Genomic DNA, 21126 nt, shown 5'->3' on the forward strand with positions numbered 1-21126 from the left:
GAGTTAGGGACCCTGAAGTGTCTGTCAGGCCTAACTGGAGCTGGAGGTAGAGAGTCCGGGTTAAGGCAGGCCTCCGAGTAAACATCATCTAGGATGTCCAAGACAGGAGGTATAGCCAGAGGCCTGTGCTGAGGAAGCAAGAGAAATTCCCTAAGCCTTTTCTTGGAATCTGAATAATCCTGGCCTTCCCAGTGGAAGTGTTCCCTTAAGGTATGCAATGTTTCCCCAAATGAGTAGTCCTCAGGGGGGGATACAGAAGGGATGGACTCCTCCGCATCAGAGTCTTCAAAAGGGGAGTAAGAATGTTCCTGATCATCAGAGTGCTCTGAAATAATGGAGTCCTGATCAGAGGAGGGAGAATCTTCCTCCACTCTAGGCCTTTTGTCCAGAGGGGGCTGAGAACCTCTGATAAGGGTAATTAAATCTTCAGCCATTTTAAGCATCTGTTTCTTAGGCATGGGGCCTGGAGATGGGCCCTGTGTAGCTGGTCTCTGAGTGCATGGTTGCTTTAGACTTTGTGAAAGCCTTGATGGAGAAAGAAGAGGAAGGTCTGAAGACACCTTGAGTGGAGGTGGACCTGTCCATATTCTGAGTTTCAATGCCAAGATTGGCTTCGGTATCTGTAGTCGGGGTGTGGGCCGAGGAGCCTGCGACCTTGGGCACAAGAGACACCGTCAAAGACAGGTCGTCAGTAGTCAGGGGCTGCGTAGGCGCCTCGCTGAGAACCGGACCACGTGTAGTCTGCTTTGGCGTGGTGTCGGTAGAGGCCGTGGACCTCGTGGGTCGGTCCTTGTCTTTATGTTTTTTTAGACAAAACCGGAGTCGGAGTATCCGACGACATGGTATAGTTAAATGCTTTCCCAAAATAATGCTGGGCGAACTCCGTGCGACGCTTAATAGTGCGTTTGTTGAATGTAGCACAAAAGCGACAGACCGAGACGTCGTGATCTGGGCCTAAACAAGGTATACAGAGGGAATGGAAATCCTTATGTGGTATTTGCTTCCTACAAGAAATACAATTATTAACTTTGTCTGACATCGGTCTGAGGCAAGAAAAGTTTCAACGGGTACTTAGCTTTTAAGAAGACTTCGGTTTCCAAATTTTCGTAATCTCAGGAGCTGGCCGACCGGCACTTGCGAACTGCTTCTGCTTCGGGCACCGCGCGGCAAGAAAGACTGGAGAAAATGGCGTCAGCTGGTTCTTTTATACCCTTGTCGCACTGACGTCAGGGAAGAAGCGACGACAACCGACGCCGGACCTAGACTTTGGAATTCGGCCGACCGAGGACCCGCCTGACGGCAGGAGAACCCATCTGTTATGACTCCAGCTGTATGCACGATGAACATCTGGGCAAAGGAGCAAAAAAGAAATACTTGGAGAGTATAGAGAAGGAAAAAAATGAGAGATTCCCTGAATCAGCTTACATTTCATATCACATTTTTTGATAACCTCTGCAGCAGAGGGTCCAAAATTAAATCTATATCCAAAGGAAAGTACAAAATTTCATTGCTGACATCTTCCATGAAGTTCTGAGAATGCAGCCAGGCAAACCTCCTCAAAACTGTACCAGTAGTAGCAGCCCTGGAAGAAGAACTTGCAGATAAAACAAACACACTTCAAACAATGAGTCGTGACCTGAGAAACAGAAAAAACTAGATTACATAAATCAGCTTTTTCCACACAAGAGGAAACTGCAATCAAAATATTCCTCGCTATTTCACAAGTAGTCATTATAAACTTTTAACATGCAAGTCTGGCAATTCAGAATTCTAAAAATCAAAGGTGCAAATGCATACACTTTTTCCCCACATTCATCATCAGGTTTAAAATCCCTGTCATAAAGAGAAGGATTACAATAAAAGTTTGTCAGTAGCTTGATTTAACTAACGCTGTGGCTGCTGAGTCAGGTGGAGGATCAGTGTATAAAACACGAAAGACTGTGGAACTTTGTACATTCTATCTGCTTTCTTAGGGGCAGCAGGTTAGCTGTCAGGAAACCACAGGCAGTGACAAACATCTTGCAATTCTGACACTAGCAAAAAAAGGGTGTAGGTTCTGGAAATGCCAGTTGTAGCAATTTATAGAACTGTGAAGCCTCTGTGTTTTCCCAATGAAAACACCGTCTCATCCTGGAACCACTCACAGAAAAAGTAAATTCCTCACAGAGATATTCAGGTACCATACTCTCCTCAGAACCTGAGTCAGAAACCGGAGAAGGAAAATCTGTATCTGCTTCTTTACATTCTTCTACAGATTCCATAGGTTGAACCTCTTCACGGAAAGAATAATCCCTTTTCCTTTTACCAGAAATCACATTACAAGAAGGCTCACTAGAGGAGATCCCAACAGCCACTGAGGATGTAGCTAATCCCCAGTCCACGGTGGCTGTATGTACAACACTAGAAGGATCAGAGTAAAATGATGAGTGATCTGAAGAACCAGCTTTAGCCACAGCACAGCCACCCACCTGTGGCAAATTACCATCCTGCTGTGCTGCCAATAGCTGCTAGTTTATTTTTTTTTCTTTTTGTGGCTGGAAGAAAGTCTGACTGAAGGACTGACAGTTTGTTCCATGGTCAAGCTGACAATGGTGCTAGTTTCCCAGGTAAGCCTAGCACTAAAAGTCCATAAAACAGAAAAAACAGCAACAAAAAGGACACAGTAAAAAGCACTTTAAACACTTCCTGGTCCCCAAAAAAGTAAAATAAGCACAGCTTCTCCACAGAAAATGTATTTTTAACAACTTTTCACTATAAAAATAAAAGTATGCTCCTGTTTAAAAGTACATAAAGTAAAACACAGGCAATAAACTTAAAATAGTTTTTTTTTCAGAAGGAAACATCTGCAATGGAACATCATTAGTCAACCGTTAATCCTTGAAAGCCTGCAAAAAAATCTTTTCAGTCAGCTCAGCTCAAGCAGACTAACAGTTTGGGGGATCTATATTAGCGTATCGAACGGACTAAATAGCGAAAGATATTTAGTCGATCAGATACTGTCGAAATGGCAAAATAGTGAAGACACGGAACATCAAATTTTTTTCCAAGTGAAAAAATTTGGTGAGCCGTCTTTGGGACTTTGCCATTTTCTTCCACTATGGTGCGATCTCGGAGTTGGTATATTTAAGTAGGGGAGGTGTTTACGTTTTTTTTTTTTTTTTTTTTTTGCAGTGTAGCAAATTTTTTCCCTGGGCTGTTCTGTTTGTTCGATATTTTGTGGTTTAGGCATTATTGGTACGATGAAATAGTGTTCGCTATTTTCACTATACGATAAGGTAATATAGACGCCAGTTTGGGTGAGTGGAAGGTGCCCTGAAGTTATGGAGGCTGGCTGTGCAGTTATATTCTATGCAGGACACAACCCATATAGCTTAGACTACTGCAGCAGTGATCAATATGAACATCAAATGCTATACATTTTGGGCTTTCCTCAGAAGTAAACCCAGTCATAATGACAAGATTATGAAGCTTGCTCGGGCAGGTCTTGATTGTGTAGAGGAAGCAGCATAGACAATCAGGCTGTCACAGGCGCAGCTAGTGGCAATCAGTTGTCCAAACAAGTTGATGAGCAGTTAATGTCAACAGAACTGAGAAAGGCAAGTCTGCCAATGTTCCTGGCAAGGAAAGACTGGCTATAGGTAGATAGAACTGCACGCGAGGATGTGGACTTACCAATCATAAGTCATGGAAGCAGTGGTCAACAGTGGCACCTAAACTGAAACCTGGTAGACTGGTTGAGGCAAACACAGAAGGTGTCATGGATATCCAGGTTAAGGCACTATTAGCCAACAGTGGTTACGCAAAATAGTACTGGACTACACTGTGCTGAGAGATGTGGTCCAGGATAAATTAGCAGGCAGGGAACAAAATCAAAACAGCAAACAAAGCTACGGGAATGGGGTCAAGAATGAAGAACTCAGTACAGAAAATAATGTGAGGAACAGGCAAAAAGAGAATGCCACTTTGGCTAGATAAGATTTTGAGGCTGTCAATTAGGGTAAGAGGTAGGGAAGGAGAGGAAGGAAAGATTGAGTAGGCAAAGAACAAGGATGCGAGCAAAAAGGTAAAGATGGTAAGGGAAGCAAAGGCTAATACTAAAAAAAAGTTAACAGATGGGATCAAGAAAGGCAGCATTTTTCTATATAAAGCAGAAATAAATGAAGGACAGAAGGTAGGGATGCTAGGGAGGTGCAACAGTAAATGATGGGGGGGTGAAAGGGTTAAACAATGAGTAGAATGGTTGCAAAGCTGAGATTCAGTGCAAATAAATGCAATGTACTGCACTTAGTCCACAGCAACTGTGATGTGAAGTAAAAGCTGAAGGAGTGGAACTAATGGCAGAAGAGCAGCAAAAGGATCTGGGGTGTTGATTACACCTGGATTGGATCACTGCCAGAGGCAGTGGCAATAACAGTCATAATGCAGGGAAGTATCATTATGAGGAACACTGCAGAATCAGTGAGGTAATGTTTCCATTCTACATGGCCTTGGTCAAATCACACCTTGAGTACAAAGGAAAAAGACAACAGTATGTCGGAAGGTATTCAGAGAAAAGCTACCAGAAAAAATCTATGGGAGGGAGGAGAATAATCAGCTAGAGGTGGTTTCACTTGAAACCAGAAGATACAGAACAAGATACTTGTGCACCAGACAATGTAAGGGAGGTATGAAGTAATCATTCTGAAGAGGAAGAACATCACGGGTAGGAAGGTGTAGAATCAGCAGACTCTATGTACGGTCTACCTGCTCCTTGGACCTCTAAACTTTGTCACAAAGAGGGCTGTGGAATAACAGAATGATCTACAAAAATGGATGGTAGACAGGAAATGCACAGAAGTATAAGAAAGAGTACAAGACAGCTATAAAAATGGTAAGGGGTAGAGCAAGAATGGAGGGAATGTAAAATATTAAGGCACCAAAAAGGGTGGACTAGTTGGGATTAGTGTCTCCATCTGGTCATCATTACAAGAACAAAGGAAGAGATGAAAAAGATGTTTAGAGAAGCAGGACCTGCAGCTTATTCAATAAATATGCACACTAGATGAGTATATGTCAGCTCTTACCTGCACTAATAATGGCACCCCAGTAACAAAGAACCGCTACATCATGGAAGGAAGGATATGTCACATGTGAAGCAGACTTCCTAACTGGATGGGAAACCGGAAATTCATCCCTAGTTTGGCACCCATGTCTCTAATGCAAACAGGTAACCTGTAAATGGTTCATCTCCCAGGCCCATGCTTACACTTATCAAGGGTGGCAGAACTTGTCAGAGATTCGGGATGCATGGCTAGGTTTAAAAAGGCCCTTGTGGTCGTTAACCTAGTAAATATCTCTGAACCTATGTAACATTCTTCAAACAAGCCTCTTACTCTAATTTCCAGGTTTAGGGAATGAATATGGATCACAAACTTCCTCAAGTGACCCCCCCCCCTAATCATACCTCCTAATTGTTTAACTTCACATATTCAGGTTTTAATATATCTAAACCACATTACAGACTAAAGTACATTTTCTGTTCTAAACCATTAGGATATAAAAATAAGCTACTAAAGTCTAAAGAAATTAAGAAAAACTTGCTACTATTTTAATACCGGAGGCAAAGGCCTTCCATACCACAAGTTCCAAAACACTTAAGTGAAATAACTTACTGAGAAAATATCTACAATTAAGCATCATTTCATAAAACAACGTGCTGGTGTTCAGTCAGATTCAAACTCTGATGAAGTCTTCAGTTTTGTAGGTGTTCTTTGTTACACATGTGACCATCAGCCGAAACAATTTTGAGACAAGAATGTTTAAATCTTTATCATGAACAAAGAAAAAATAAATCCTTCTATGTAATAATACGGTCTTGTGTGTTGCATACATACCATGGTACTGTAAGTTGCTATGCTAGCTCCGTTCTGAGAATATCAGATTTCCTTAACCTGAAGGTCTGTTGAGAAGCCACTGATATGGACCTTTGTAATTGTTGTCCTAAACACATTGTGTTCTAATGAGATCTGCAGACATCAAAATAAACCTTCTCCAGATTGTTGATGTCCTGGGCTGAGAGTGCTGGGAAATCCAAAATGGTACCTCTGTGCATCTCCCCCTTTACCTCACTGTAAAAATACTTCATGGTCCACTCAAAATGATAATCAAATGAAGGAAGGAGAAAAGTACCTATTGTACAGATGTGCTATAGCTGGTTTCAATATCACATCTACACAAACTGCATGCTTTCCTATAGCAACATCATGCCTGTGCCAAGTAAAAGAATAAGCACAACGGTGCGTGTTCCCTTCCCAAGCAGCCATACCCATTCTCAGTTACTACTAGTAAAATTACAGAGCCTTAGGGGGAAGTTCGAAGTGGTGATATACAAATGTGGGCACTCCTGGAATCCTGACGATAACTGCAACATACAAAATGGTGCAGGTGCTGGTAGTGATCACAGAAGCCACCTCACCACTGTACTGATCTCAAAACATATATATATATATATATATATATATATATATATATATATATATATATATATAGTTCATTGTTAAATAATTCATACACTGTGAAACAAGACAGAGTTGGTTAATATTCCAGACAAAAAAAAAACATAGTAAGTTGCACAGTATCAACTAATTAGTGAGAGGAGCTGAGAATTAGCATTCTTCATTTAACTACAAATATCTCTATTTAGCTGGAGTGTTTGTCTGGCGTGCTTGTTATACTCTGCATGAATAATGCTGATCTCTGTCTGCATTTTATTTTTCCTACCCACTCAGTCAACTGTTACTGTATTCTTAAACTTGGTGTCTTTTGAGTTGCCCACCCCTACTATAAATCTGATTTTGGACACTCCTCCCAGTCCCATCTCATCAGCTCATTCTACTGTGTACAGAGAGATCATTTGGGAAGGGCCCACCCCCTTAGTTTCCTAACTGTGAATTATCCTTTGTTTCCTCTCTTCCCACTTAACTTGAAAAAGGTGCAATTTATTCAGCTGCTTTTACTATAGTTGTTTCTTCCTAATTTATTACTTTGCTTTTGCTGCTTGTTCTTAAAAGTGTTCAATTGCATTTATTCTGCTGCATTTATTACTGCTTGTTAGTATCCTGATGAAACTGCAACTATTCTAAGCCTCTTTGTTTTGGTTTAAGCACGTGGGCTTTATGCCAGTCGTTTTACATTAAGGAGGTTTGCAGTCTACTCTATTGTAGCAGGAGAGGTAGCTTACATCCTTCTAAGTTAGGAACTACTGATTGAAGGCTTAGTGTGTCTGTTATTCTAAAGGTGTCTTAGTTCTGGTTTAAGTGCTTGGGCTTCAGGCTAGTTATTTTACATTAAGGTTTCAGGTCTACACTCTTGTAGAGGAGAGGGTAGCCTCTGCCCTTCTGAGCTGGGAGTTACTGGTTTAAGGCTTACTGTGGCTGCTTACTTGAACTGTTTTTCCCCCCGTGAAATTGTTGTACTTTGTTTGCTGTAGCACAGACTAGATTAAGACCTGCTGAATCTAGTTCTGTTTGTATAACTTGGGCATTAAACCAGGCCATCTTTTGCTGGAGAGGGTTTCCCCTGCATACTAATGGCAGCAGTGAGCAGTTAAAACTCATCTGATTGAAGGTTGCTAGAACAGACTTCAATTTGGAGCTATTTTATTGGTTTAATTTGCTTAAATCAGTTTGCTCTCGTTTACTACATAAGCACCAAGTTTGCGCCAGTTTGTGCTTGTTTGCATACTGCGCACTGCCGAGCAGTGGTGGGGATCACTGGCAGTTACTCACGCAAACACTTCTACCTGCAAATTTTCCCTTAGTACTCTGCTGGTGCTCCATTGGTAAATTCTCACAATTGCCCCTCAGTGACAGGTGATACTTTCAGCGAAGTTCCTGAGGTACTAACACAGATACTACCCACTAGCCTTTGTACTTTTTGCACATTTCTCCTGTCCTCTCCACATTTTCTGACCATATCAACTTACCTAGCATTATGGACAGAGAATTTCCCACAGTTTCTCCAGCCAGACTGATTGATATGGGCATCCTGAGGCAATGCAGCAATTGCCTCATGTACACTGACAACCCACTTCTTCTAGTCCACACAAATTCTTTCTGTGAAAGATGCATCTATATCAAAAACCTAGAATCCAGGCTCTCTCGCTCACCAGTCAGTTCATCTGATACAAAGCAAGCTGTCAAGCATATATATATATATATATATATATATATATATATATATATATATATATATATATATATACATATATATATATATATATACATATATATATATATATATATATATATATATATACATATATATATATATACATATATATATATATATATACATATATATATATATATATATATATACATATATATATATATATATACATATATATATATATATATATATACATATACATATATATATATATATATATACATACATATATATATATATATATATATATATATATATATATATATATATATATATATACATATATATATATACATATATATACATATATATGTATATATACATATACATATATATATATATACATATATATATATATATATATATATACATATATATACATATATATATATACATATATATATATATATATATATATACATATATATATATATACATATATACATATATATATATATACATATATATATATATATATATATATATACATATATATATATATATATATATATATATATATATACATATATATACATATATATATATATATACATATATACATATATATATATATATATATATATATACATATATATATATATATACATATATATACATATATACATATATATATATATATATATATATACATATATATATATATATATATATATACATATATATATATACATATATATATATACATATATATACATATATATATATATATATATATATACACACACACACACACACCAATATAAACTTTACCTTCATCTACAAGCAAATACACCACATAGGTTGTATAAATCAGAGAGGGAAAGAAAAGTCCCAGCAGAAAAAAGGGGGATGGCAGGTGGGTAACCTGGACTGCAACAGTGAATACACTTGAACATCTACATTTATGGTAAGTGTACACAACTGTACTATGTTCTTCGTGTTTCACTGTTGCAGTCATTACATTTGGGTAGAGTCCCAAAGCTATCGTTGGGAGGCTGGAGCTAAACAGCATTAGGAGCGGCTATGAGGCCCTGCAGAACTGCATTGACAAAGCCTGCCCTGGATTTAGAGTAGAGTGGCAGATGATAGTGCTTTGTAAAGGTGTGCACTGAACTCCAAGTAGCAGCCTCTAATATATCTTTGGTTGGTACTCCCCTGAGAAAGGCTGCTGAAGTGGCTGCAGCTCTGGTGGAATGTGGCCTAATGTCCTTAGGCACTGGCTTGCCATGGTGTAAATAGCAGAAATTAATGCAGTGGCCTATCCACTTTGAAACAGTCTGCTTTGAGATAGCCTTTCCTTGTGATCCTGCAGCATATGCTACTAGTAATTGCTCTGTCTTCCTGAAAACTTTGGTTCTGTCCAAGTAGAATCTAAGTTGTCTATGTACGTCCAAAGAATGCAGAATTCTCTCCCCCTTTTTCTGTGGATTGGGATAAAAAGTTGGCAGATGAATAGTTTGGTTAATAGCCACACTGGACACCACCCTTAGGCATAAATCTTGGGTTTTTCCTCAGAGAGACCCTGTCTGGATAAAACATGATAAAAGGTTCCACAGCCATGAGTGCCTGTAGCTCTGAAACCAGTCTTGCAGAAGTTATTGCTAGGAGCAAATCTGTTTTCCAAGATAAAAACTTTATATCAGCAGTAGCAGCTGGCTCAAAAGGAGGCAGGGTAAGTTTTTCCAAGACATAGTTGAGGTCCCATGCAGGCATTGGTGATCTCCTCGCAGGCCTTACGTTTTTGGCTCCTCTGAGGTATTGCTTTAATAAAGGATGAGAAAAGATTGGTGGCTCTGTATTGTAATGAGCCGAAATGGCAGAGGCATGAATTTTAATTGAGAAAAAGATATGCCTTTGTCCAGCATCTCAGTTAAGTATTGCAAAATCTGAGGAATATTTGGTACAGCTGTATCAGTTCCTTGTGCCTGGTTCCAAGCACAGAATCTCTTCCATTTTCCAGCATAAGATTTTCTAGTACTAGGCCTTCCATCCATCACAGCTTTACTGAGAGGTGTGTTTTGTATGACTACATTATCCGCCATGCTGCCAGGTTTAAAGTACTGAGTTGGCTGTGCAGGATCTCACTGTCTTGCTGGGACAGTAGATGAGGTATTTGAGGTAAGGTCCAAGCTGGACATTGAGACAGGTTCCTTAGGATTGGATACCAGTACTGGCGGGGCCAATTTGGGGCAATCAGTATCATCTTTGGCTTCTCCTGTCTGACCTTTAGGAGTACCCTGGGGAGGAGAGACAGTGGAGTAAAGGCATACACTGATAGGTTTTTCCAGCTGAAAGATAGGGTGTCCACTTTCAATGCTCGTCTGTGATAAGTCGTTGTGCAGAATCTTTTTAGCTGGTAGTTGTGAAGGGAGACAAATAGATCTATGTCCGGGCATCCCCATTTCCTTGTTATCATGCTGAAGACTTGTGGATCCAGCTGCCACTCATGGGGATCCATGAGGTTTCTGCTTAGTTCTTTTGCCAGAGTGTTTTCCTTTCCTGGCAGGAATTGTGCCTGCAGATGTACTGGGTAAGTCAATGCTGTGTCCCACAAAGTCATGGTTAGTCTGCAAAGGGGGTAACAATGTGTGCCCCCCTGCTTGGTTATATACCACAGGACCGTGGTGTTGTCTGTCTTTATCAGTAGGTGCCCTGGATGAGGGCACTCTGAACAGCTAGCATCTCCTTTTGATTGATATATAGATGCATTTGGTTTGACGGCCATGTGCCCTGAATGCATCTTCCTGCCATGTGGGCCCCCCCAGGCATAATCTGAAGCATACGTTGTTAGTGTCTGTCTGGCTGGGGGTAATGTGAATGGCTGTCCCTTGTTCTGGTGACAAGCCTTCGCTCACCATCGAAACTCCTGTTGCAGGCAGGGAATGAGAGTAATCATTGTTTCCAGGCTGTGGCAATGTTGAACCCAAACACTTTTTAGGTACCATTAAAGTTTCCTCATATGCAGTCTTGCATATGGAATTAGTAGGATGCAGGATGCCATGAAGCCCAAAGCCTGCAGAATTTTTCTTGCAGATAACTAGGCCTTTGTTGCCAACATTTTGAAATAGGTAGTCAGTTGCCTTTGTTTGCCTGGCATGAGATAAGCCTTCTGGGCAGTTGTATTTAAGCTTGCACCCAGGAATATTATCTCTTGAGAGGGTACTAGTTTTGGATTTCTTTTCGTTGACTGTGTACCCTAGGCATGATAGAAGTCTTTTCACAAACGCCAGATGCTGTAGAAGAATGTCCTTGTTCTCTGCTTGAATTAGACAGTCGTCCAAGTAAGGATATATTTGTATTCTTCTTTGTCTGCAGAATGCAATTATTGGTGCCAGGCACTTTGTAAAGACCCTGGGCGCAGTAGATAAGCCAAAGGGCAATGCAGAGAATTGGTAATGCATTGAGCCAGCCTTGAATCTGAGGCATCTTCTGCATGACTGTCTGTTTGGGACATGCAGGTATGCCTCTTTTAGGTCTAAAGTCACAAGCCAAGCATTCTTGCCCAGCATGGGCAGAAGCTGCTGCAAAGTCAACATTTTGAATTTTGGTATATCCAGGAATGTGTTCAGAATCGATAGGTCCATCATTGGTCTCCAGGCCTTGTCCTTTCTGGGTACCAAGAACAGTCTTGAGTAAAATCCTTGTCCCTGCTCTTGCTCTGGTATTTGTTGAATGGCCCCCATGTCCATGAGGGATGAAACTTGTTTTTGCGCCTCTGCCCATTGATTTTTTTGGGAGATCTGGCCAGCCGTTTGCCTTTGGCAGGGTATGGAAATGGAACTTCTATCCTTGTGACACTATATTTAGAACTCACTTGTCCTGGGTTATAATGTGCCATTTTGAGAAAAAATTGCTAATTTTCCCCCTAAGGGTGCTGCCAGGACATAAGTGGCAGGGGGAAGTCATTGGGACTGTTTCCTGTATGGTTGTGATTTGTCTTCTCCAACTTTGGAGGTAGAAGCACCTGATTGCTTTGACCTGTAAGAACCTTGCGCCTGGGATCTGCATCTAGGGCGTCTGGATCTGCCCCTATGAGGTTTGTCTGACACAGGAAAGGACCAATTCTTTGTAAGCCAGTGTCTACTAAACCTAGGTGGCTGTACTTGTAAAAACAGTTTGACAGTTTGCATAGATTTAGCTTTGTTCTCCATTTTCTTTAACACCTCTTCTGCCTTAACACCAAACAAAGTATCATGCTGTAAAGGTGCATCTAATAATTTAACTTTAACATGATCAGGCAGATTTTGTACCTTTAACCAAGCATGTCTCCTAATTACAGAACCCATAACTGCAGCCCTGCAGGAGGCCTCCAAAGAATCAAAACCACATTGCAAAGTATGCTTTCCAACTTGTTCAGCTGCATGCAATAAATCCTGCATTTCCTTGTTTTCTGCACATTCAGAGTTTAACAACATTTTCTGTTTAAGCAATGCCATAACACGTTGCTGATATTTGAGCATATGAAACTGACAGTTTAAGGCCCTTATAGCCAAGGTAGCAGATGTGTAAACCTTTTTTCCCCATCTATCCAGTGCCCTAGAATCCCTGTCAGAGGGGGTAGGTTTTTTTGCAGCGGAAGCCTTAACTCCTTTGGGACCCTGTGAAATAGTTTCTGGGTCAGCATCAGGGTTTTTAAAAAGGAATTTATGAGAGTCATGAACCCTGTAATATCTGCCAGGCTTAACAGGAGCTGGAGTAAGGAGTCAGGGTCAGACTAGACTCAGAAAACACATCATCTACAATGTCTAACACAGGTGGAATGGCTAGAGGCCTGTGTTGAGGTAGTAAAAGGAAATCCCTGAGCCTCTTTTTAAATTCTGAAAAATCTTGGCTCTCCCAGTGGAAATGCTCCCTCATTGTATGCAAGGTTTCCCCAAAAGAATAGTCCTCTGGAGGAGAAGCTGAAGGTATAGATTCTTCAGCATCAGAATCCTCATAGGGGGGAAGAGAATATTCCTGATCAGAAGAGGAATCAGAAGAAATAGAAACCTGAGCTGAAGATTCATAGTCAGTCTCTTGCCTAGGCCTCTTATCAGGAGGGGGATGGGAACCCTTGATCAAGGTAATCAAGTCTTCGGCCATTTTGAGCATCTGTTGTTTGGGCATAGAGGCCTGTCCACATGGCTCTTGAGTTTGTTTCTTTGCTTTAGAATGTGCTTTAGTCTTTGCCTTTGAAGCTGAAGTCGGTTTAATGTAAAGATGTTTAGGTCTGAATACACCCTCAGAAGCCGGTGCCTGCTTAGTGGCTCCGGACCCATCTGAGGGAATAGTGTCCGAGGCTCCAATACCTTAAGTTTCCAGCGGCATAGCCGACTCCATGTGGGAGTCGGTAGCGGCCTGCGACTATAAAGTAGCGGGCATCAGGGGCTGCGAAAGCACCTCACTGAGAACCGGCGACTGGCTTAGGGGAAGCTTCATCATCGGTTTTGGACCTCGGTTTTTTATCTCTCTCCTTTTCTTTGCATTTTTTGTGAACTCCGGTAGTCAGATGGCTATCAGACGACATTTCTGGATAATTAAACCAGCGTCCAAAATACTTTAAAGCAAAATCATACCGATGCTTAATAGTGTGTTGGTTAAATCTAGCACAAAACTGACAACCAGAAACATTGTGATCAGGGCCTAGGCAAGGAATGCAGTAAGAATGAAAGTCCTTATGAGGTATTTGCTTTCCACAAGAAATACAATTATTAACTTTTTCTGACATCGGTCTGGAGCAAGAAAAAAGTCTCACCAACGGGGTACTTAGCTTTATTGAAGACTTCAGGTTGGAAACTCGAACACGAAAATCTCAGGAGTCGGCCGACCGGCACTTGCGAACTGCTTCTGCTTCGGGCACCGCTCGGCAAGAAAGACTGAAGAAAATGGCGTTGGCTGCTTCTTTTATACCCCTGACGACCTGACGTCAGGGAAGGGGCGACAGCAGCCGACGCAGGACGCAAGACTTTGGAATTCAGGCCGACTGAGGGCAACCTGCCAGCAGGATTACCCAAATGTAATGACTGCAACAGTGAAACACGAAGAACATCAACAAATCCAAATTAGGTTCCCTAACTAAGGATAACCACAAGGCGCTCTTTAGTTACATCTGTAACCTCAAAGGTAAGGCCCAGATTTGTGCTGATCTCACAGTTAGTGGTACTACATATATAGAGCATGCGGATATAGCAAACCCGCTGACTGACAGGTTCAGTGTAAACTTCACAACCCTGTTCCCGCTACATATACCATAAAGCATCCTTAACACTTGTCCCCAACCTAGTATCTCCAAGCAGCAGGTCTTAAACACCCTCTCCAAGAAGAAAAACAAAGCCTCTGTAGGACCAGACAACATCCTGGGCTGTGTTCTACATGGGTTAAAACAGGAATTAGCATCACCAGTGGGCACGCTTTTCAATCACAGCCTAAACAGTGGCTTTGTTCCAGCAGAACTGAAAAAAAAAAACTACCATCATCCATCTGTACAAAGGGGGTGCATCCACGGACCCCAGGAACTATAGACCCATTAGCCTGACTAGCCTTATCTGCAAGGCCTTGAACAAATCATCATGGACCTTATTAAAAAAGATATAGGAAATCTCCAAATATACAATCCCACCCGGTTTGCCTTTGTCAATGGGAGATCATGCCTGTTAAACATGGTGGACTTCTTTGAGACAGTCACTAAAGCCCTAGATGAGGACAAATCTGTGCATACGTCCTACCTAGACTTAGCTAAAGGCCTTTGACACAATGCCCCACTTAGGTATCATTGATAAACTCGCCCAGCTGGGTATCAACCGATACACTGTCAGCTGGGTTGCAAACTGATTCACTGACGGAACTCATACGGTCAGAATGGGGGATTCCACCCACTCCTTCAGTTCCGTAACCAGTGGTTTTCCACAGAGACTGGTTCTGAGATCCCTACTGTTTGGAATCTACTTCTCCAAAGTACAGGCTAAAGCTAAAGGACTGTGGCTGACAAAGTTTTCTGATGACTGCAAACTGGGAGTGATCACTGAAACCACTAGCGATGTCAACATCCTTCAAAAAGGTCTTACGCAGACTAATGACTGTTGCCAAAGTCATGGTCTTTAACGTAATGCAAAAAAATACATAATCAACCCCTTCGGTAAGGGTGATGTTCTGCAAACTACCACATCAATAGCAAAACCCTAAGTACACAGTCAGTGGTGAGAGATCTGGGCACACAGGTCGACAGCAACCTTAACTTCGATCACCATGTCTCCACAGTCATAAGAAGGGCATTTTATATTGCTCATCTCATAAATAAGGGCACTGCCTCCCAAAACAAAGAGGTTATAACGGTCCTGTACTCTTACCTCATCAGGCCAATAGAGTACAACATTTCCTTTGGTAAGTTCCTTTCCAAACACCTGCAGCAACTGGAGAGACCACAAAGGTTCCTTACAAAGGAAATCCAGGGTCTTCAAGACCTGTTTTATGTGGACAAACTGAAATCATTGTCACTTTATGTCATACAGACTGCTCAGAGGCGACCTGTAACTTGCATACAGAGCAATCTCTGACCCAGCTTTAATGGAAATGTTGCACATTTGCAAGTCAAATGGCTCACGGGTCGCTCACTCAAAGGACCTTAACCTGGTATGTGACATCAACAAAACTTGCTGGAGAGACAGACTTGTCTCATACTGGCTGCCCTACCTTTGGAACAAGCCTCCTATTCATGTTAAACAAAGCCCCTCGTTAGCCCCTATTTAAGCGTAACTTGAACGATCTGATGGGTAACTGGAAATTTAACTCAGGATTCCCAGTGTCCATCTTGGACAGGGGCAACAGGTGCTGATTTTAGTGTCTGCTTGAACCAGACACCCTTGGGAATATGGGCTAAACTTAGCTAGGCTTGTAAGGGCCCTGGGGCCGTTAGCCTAGTAATCCTATGATCAGTAAAATTCTAAAGTATGCATGTGTTTTTTTTCTTTTTCTAAAACTCACAGTGCATATTTCAGCTTGTGACTGTAAGTTTTAAAATAAGGATTCCTAAAATATGCAGAACTGTTTACATATTTGTACAAATTTATCATATATTATTCCTCAGACTGGCACTTTGAACTAGGTCATCTAAATTAATGTCAAGGATCCTGTGGTTGATGACAATCACAAAGGTAATGCACAGCACTTTCACAACATTTTGGACTTCACTCATAGGTTTCCTTTATTCAGTCTTGCACACAGATGTCAACTTCAAGTATATTAATGTGTGTTCTTAACAAGAACACGCAGAAAACAGAATGAAACTGTAGGGCTTCAACCACAATTAACAGTCTGGCTCTCCAATAACATGGAAGGAAAACTACCCGTTTATTATTCCATATTAATTAGCTTACAGTTATGCATCAGAAAACATCTGCACAAGTTCAGCTCGCAGGCTGCAGTAGGTATACGAGGAGCTAGTATTTTGAACAATTTAGTTCAGCTTTCATGTTGACCCTGAATATGACAAACTGGGTTTTAGAAAATGAATTAGTGAATGCACAAACAGCTCATACATGAAACAGAAATGATCTCTGCCTTTACACACTGTACCCTCTTGTTGAATGCAGAAATCAGGAATAGAACATTTGCTGAACTTTTACTAATATCTTTTTCCAGGTACACTGAAGAATGCATGCCATCTGCAAATACCCTGAATATAGTGGGGAAGAGGCTTTTGCAGCATGCTCTATTGTCTGCATACAATGATCTAAGTTTTGTTTTGTCTTTTCTGCTCACTGCTGGCTTCTGGCTCTCCAGTACCTGTTCCCAATGATCCCCTCTTTGGAGGCATTGGTGGCAGACTTATGCCAGAAGGGTATCTTTTCCAGGAAAACAGTACAAAGCAGAAGGTCCACTGCTCATGTACAAGGTTCTAAGGGGCTAACATCTGCCATGTAATTCTGAGTGGGAAGGGCCAGATGAGGAGCCATTATGCTGCAGTGGGCGTGCATCATGAGAGGGGGCACACACAATGGTGTTGCCAGGGAATGACCCCACCTCTTTGGTGATGCAGTACTCAAAACACCATCCCTCTACACTGCAGTGCTGGCATGGTAGTGGTCTCACCACTGGTGCTTGTACCTTGCCCTACATCACATCGCCACACCCTCATTCTTAGAAGAAGCTGGCAGGCTTCACTTCATCATTCCTCTTCTTCATCTTCACCAGTTTCAGTGGGTACCTGAGCCATTAATCAAACTCTGGTTATGCAGCGAAGATGCAACAATACAACGACCTGCTTTTTCATTAAATCATGTTGCAACCTTAACACCTTGCTTAGCACATCTAAACAATTCCAACTTTAGTATTCCTTATCCTTTGAAACTTTGAAGTCTGAAAGGTATTTTCCAGCATTTTAAGCCACATTAAACCATATCTGTAAATATTGTAAACATGCTACATTTAGCTCTTATGTCTTGACAACTACATCTTTCTAAATCCTTCATTGCTACTACTGGGAGCCCATGTTATGTCATAGGCAACTTTACTCTGCCACTTGTAAGATGTTGAAGAACAGCACTAAAGAAATCTAGTGCTCTGCCTTAAAGTTTTTTCAAAATGCTAACCAATATCACTGAAATGTTACATGGCTTACAAACTGATTCGTAAAAAGCAATAAAAGCTGCTTATCAGATTTTTTTAATTCATGTGCAAGTACTCTGCAAATTCTCTTATAGACAGCCATTTACTACCCAAACTGAACTTATTCATCTGAAATCCGATTCTTAGTTTCTCTTGGTCTTACTGAATTAGATCTGTATCAAGAGTGCTGAGTTAAATGTCTTTTTGTTTATTTTACAAAAAGATACTTAGTTCTGCTAGCTTATCTTGATGAACTGTTACTGATGGCTGACATTTTTGTGGAAAATATTCTGTGCTTCAGTGTTCAATCAGTAAAGTCGAATGCCACTGACACGATTTTGAGAGAATTTATGAAGGCAAGGCTGCAGCAGCAATTGCCAGATGAGATTCTTGTGGCATGCAATACGTTCATGGTGTTTGACTGCTCTTGGCATAAGGGCCATTGCAGTTATACAACTGGACTACTTTCTGAGGTAGTGTGTAACCTATCTAGAAAGTAGTATTGCATGCATCGCTCTGTAGTAAAGTAGTACTGCATGCATCGCTCTGTAGTAAAGTAGTATTGCATGCATCGCTCTGTAGTAAAGTAGTACTGCATGCATCACTCTGTAGTAAAGTAGTACTGCATGCATCGCTCTGTAGTAAAGTAGTACTGCATGCATTGCTCTGTAGTAAAGTAGTACTGCATGCATTGCTCTGTAGTTCAGACTAAGCTAATCAGTACCACACTGAGAAGCAAGTATTCTGCCCACAAGCACCACCAGTATCTCTTACCCCATTCCACAGTTAAACCCAAGAACTTAATGTACAGTTATCTATATAAAACCATTTGGATATCTAGTTTTCTAGCACAGCACTTTGGTAATGCCTGCATTTAAAATGATATACACCTTCAAAGGTGACAGTACTCCATCGGCTTGCTATTGTCATACACTGCGTTCCTACTAAATACAAGAATATCCAGAAAGAAAAAGTAAACAGATGACTTTGGACTTGATATCAATGACAAAGTGAGCAACAGACACATTGCACAAGCAAGGTAATAACTACAGGAAGAGAATATCAAAACGTGGAACAGTGCGCATCTGTCCTTCACAGGCTGAACAAACAATAAAGGGCACTGTTGAAGTTCTGACAAAGCTAGGTGATACATACTGGATTTAGCTGCAAAAATAAGAGCACTGGCCTTAGAGATGGAAAAATTGAAAAACAAATAATTTTTGATAAAATAATACTGTTAGATTTAAGACATTTCACCAAACAATTTGTTAACTAGTCCAACTAAAACAAATCTCCACAAGTGTTCTATTCACTTTAATGTTGTACCACTTTAAAGTCAAAAAAATTACAAAAACCATACCAAACAGAGTTTTGCTGTATGACTCAAATGAAATGCTTAAATATGTACCCTTTCAGGGAACTAGATAGAAGAAACAAAATGTGACCGAGTACTAGCAGCCTGGAAACAAGACTATCATTACGGAGATTAAATTTACAAAAAAATCTTAGTTAAGGCACTTGCAGGGTAATGGATTCTACAGGATGTCTGTGAGTTGCTTCCAGTTTCCTTTCAGAAGGTGTTATGACCACTACTCTTGAAAATTTAACAAAGGGAGGACATTAAGAAGTTAAGGAAAGCTGTTTTGTAACTGAATTTACTGTTTCTCTAATAATTCATATTCCCAAATGTTATGGAACCAGAAGCCAAGAAAATAACCTCAAAATGACGCAAAGCTTATCAAGTCATTATCTTATGAAACAAAAGTCATATGTTGCAGCATAACAGCCCAAGAAACACTGTTAATTAGGTGATCTAGAGAAAGTTACGAAAATCTGGCTTGTTAAGTTTGATTTGTTAAGGCTTCACAACAATACAGGTGGGAAGAAATATTAGCAACAAAGTGAGCAATTCTGTTACAGGCTACCATGTTTGTGTGTGTGCGTGTGTGTGCGTGTGTGTAGTGACTGCGAGAATACTGGTCAATACAAGGGAAGCATACCAGAGGGAGGACAGTAAAAAGCCTACAGTACAGCTGTTCTTGCCTTATCTGTCATGAAGGCTTTTGTCCCTGTAATTCTTGCCAGAATGCTCTAGTTTTTGTAATGACTGAAACGAAGTGTAACCTCCATATTGTCACTAGCCAAAATTACCCCAAGGTGCTTTGTGGATTCCAAAGCTAGAACAGGTGAGTGTTTCTTAGTGGTAACATACAAATCAACAGCAGGTGAACAACATGATACACAAGCAGGCATTATGTTTTGAGAATGTTAAAGAAAAGTGCCAGAGTTTGACAACTGGACTCTAGACAGTAAAATCCATGATGAAGTACTGAAGTGTACAACAGACAAAAGACACTGAACACATCAGTGTCAAATCATCAGCATAGTGAGTTAACTCAGCAATATCAGTTTTTCTACACATCACTGCATTCAGAGAGAGAAAACAGATATGGGAAGTGGGTCATACAGATCCCTGAGGAGCACCCAAAGTGACCGGTGGACAAAGGAGATGGTATTATTCATTTTAGCGCCTCATGCCTGCATTCAGTGCATCTTCTGAACTAGTGGGTAGTACAAGCAGACTGCCGAAAGGATGGTAATAATTACCATAATGCCTTGCTGCTGGTGCTGGGTCAAAAGCATGACAGTTCCTAATCTAGTCCTGATAACAATATATAAAAGATTACCAAAATACTACTTACCTTAAACAGCTCCTTTCCAAACAGGTGATCCCATATCTGTCTCTGTACATCCCAATTCACTAAATAACCCTGAAATAATAAAAACCATCAGTTACTTACATAAAATTACCTAGATAAGAATGTTGTCAGCATTACCACAAAAACACGCTGCATTTTGAAGTATAAATGCTTAAAACACAGAGATTTCAAAGATGCATGTTTTTGGTGGCATGAAAGAATGATCTGTGTGAATCTATCAACATTCAAATTCTGCTAAGTTCTTCACTTCAAGTAAATGCCATACACCTTGATGCATTACATTTTAATTTTAACAAGTATTCATTAAACATTCTAGATGACATCAAGTGATGAACCACAGTTTTAAAGAATATAAAAGGTTACAAGAGTTCAAGCAAGAGGACAAATACAGCACATCTAACATACATATTTTTCACGTGCTATTTACTTCTGTGCATGACAGGACGCCCACACTGAGACATTTTTTTTTCATTCTGTTTTATGGTGTACAGAGATAAAGCCCTAGCTAATACCCAAATGAGCCTGATTCAATTCATGGCCTAGGCATGGAAGGAAACTTGAACTAGAAAGGTGGGAGTGAGTGGCTAACACTGTCTGATCCGTGCTTAGAGAAAGA

The 21126-nt window shown here is 40.6% G+C and overlaps 1 protein-coding gene across 1 annotated transcript in view; it reads right to left on the reverse strand.

Annotated features, from left to right (window-relative positions):
* The window catches only part of ACTR6 (actin related protein 6), a 462768-nt gene extending 442123 nt beyond the window's left edge, over nt 1–20645 (reverse strand). Inside the window, exons 1-2 of the mRNA XM_044064452.1 lie at nt 20628–20645; nt 20493–20561 (exon numbers count right to left, since the gene is read on the reverse strand). Of these exons, the coding sequence (XP_043920387.1) occupies nt 20493–20561; nt 20628–20645 (87 nt within the window). The remainder of the gene's footprint in view (nt 1–20492; nt 20562–20627) is intronic.
* Between the last annotated feature and the right edge of the window lie 481 nt (nt 20646–21126).

The sequence above is a fragment of the Protopterus annectens genome, chromosome 2.part2 (genome assembly GCF_019279795.1).
Source record: "Protopterus annectens isolate FY-2018-M chromosome 2.part2, PAN1.0, whole genome shotgun sequence".
Classification (NCBI taxonomy): Eukaryota; Metazoa; Chordata; order Ceratodontiformes; family Protopteridae; genus Protopterus; species Protopterus annectens.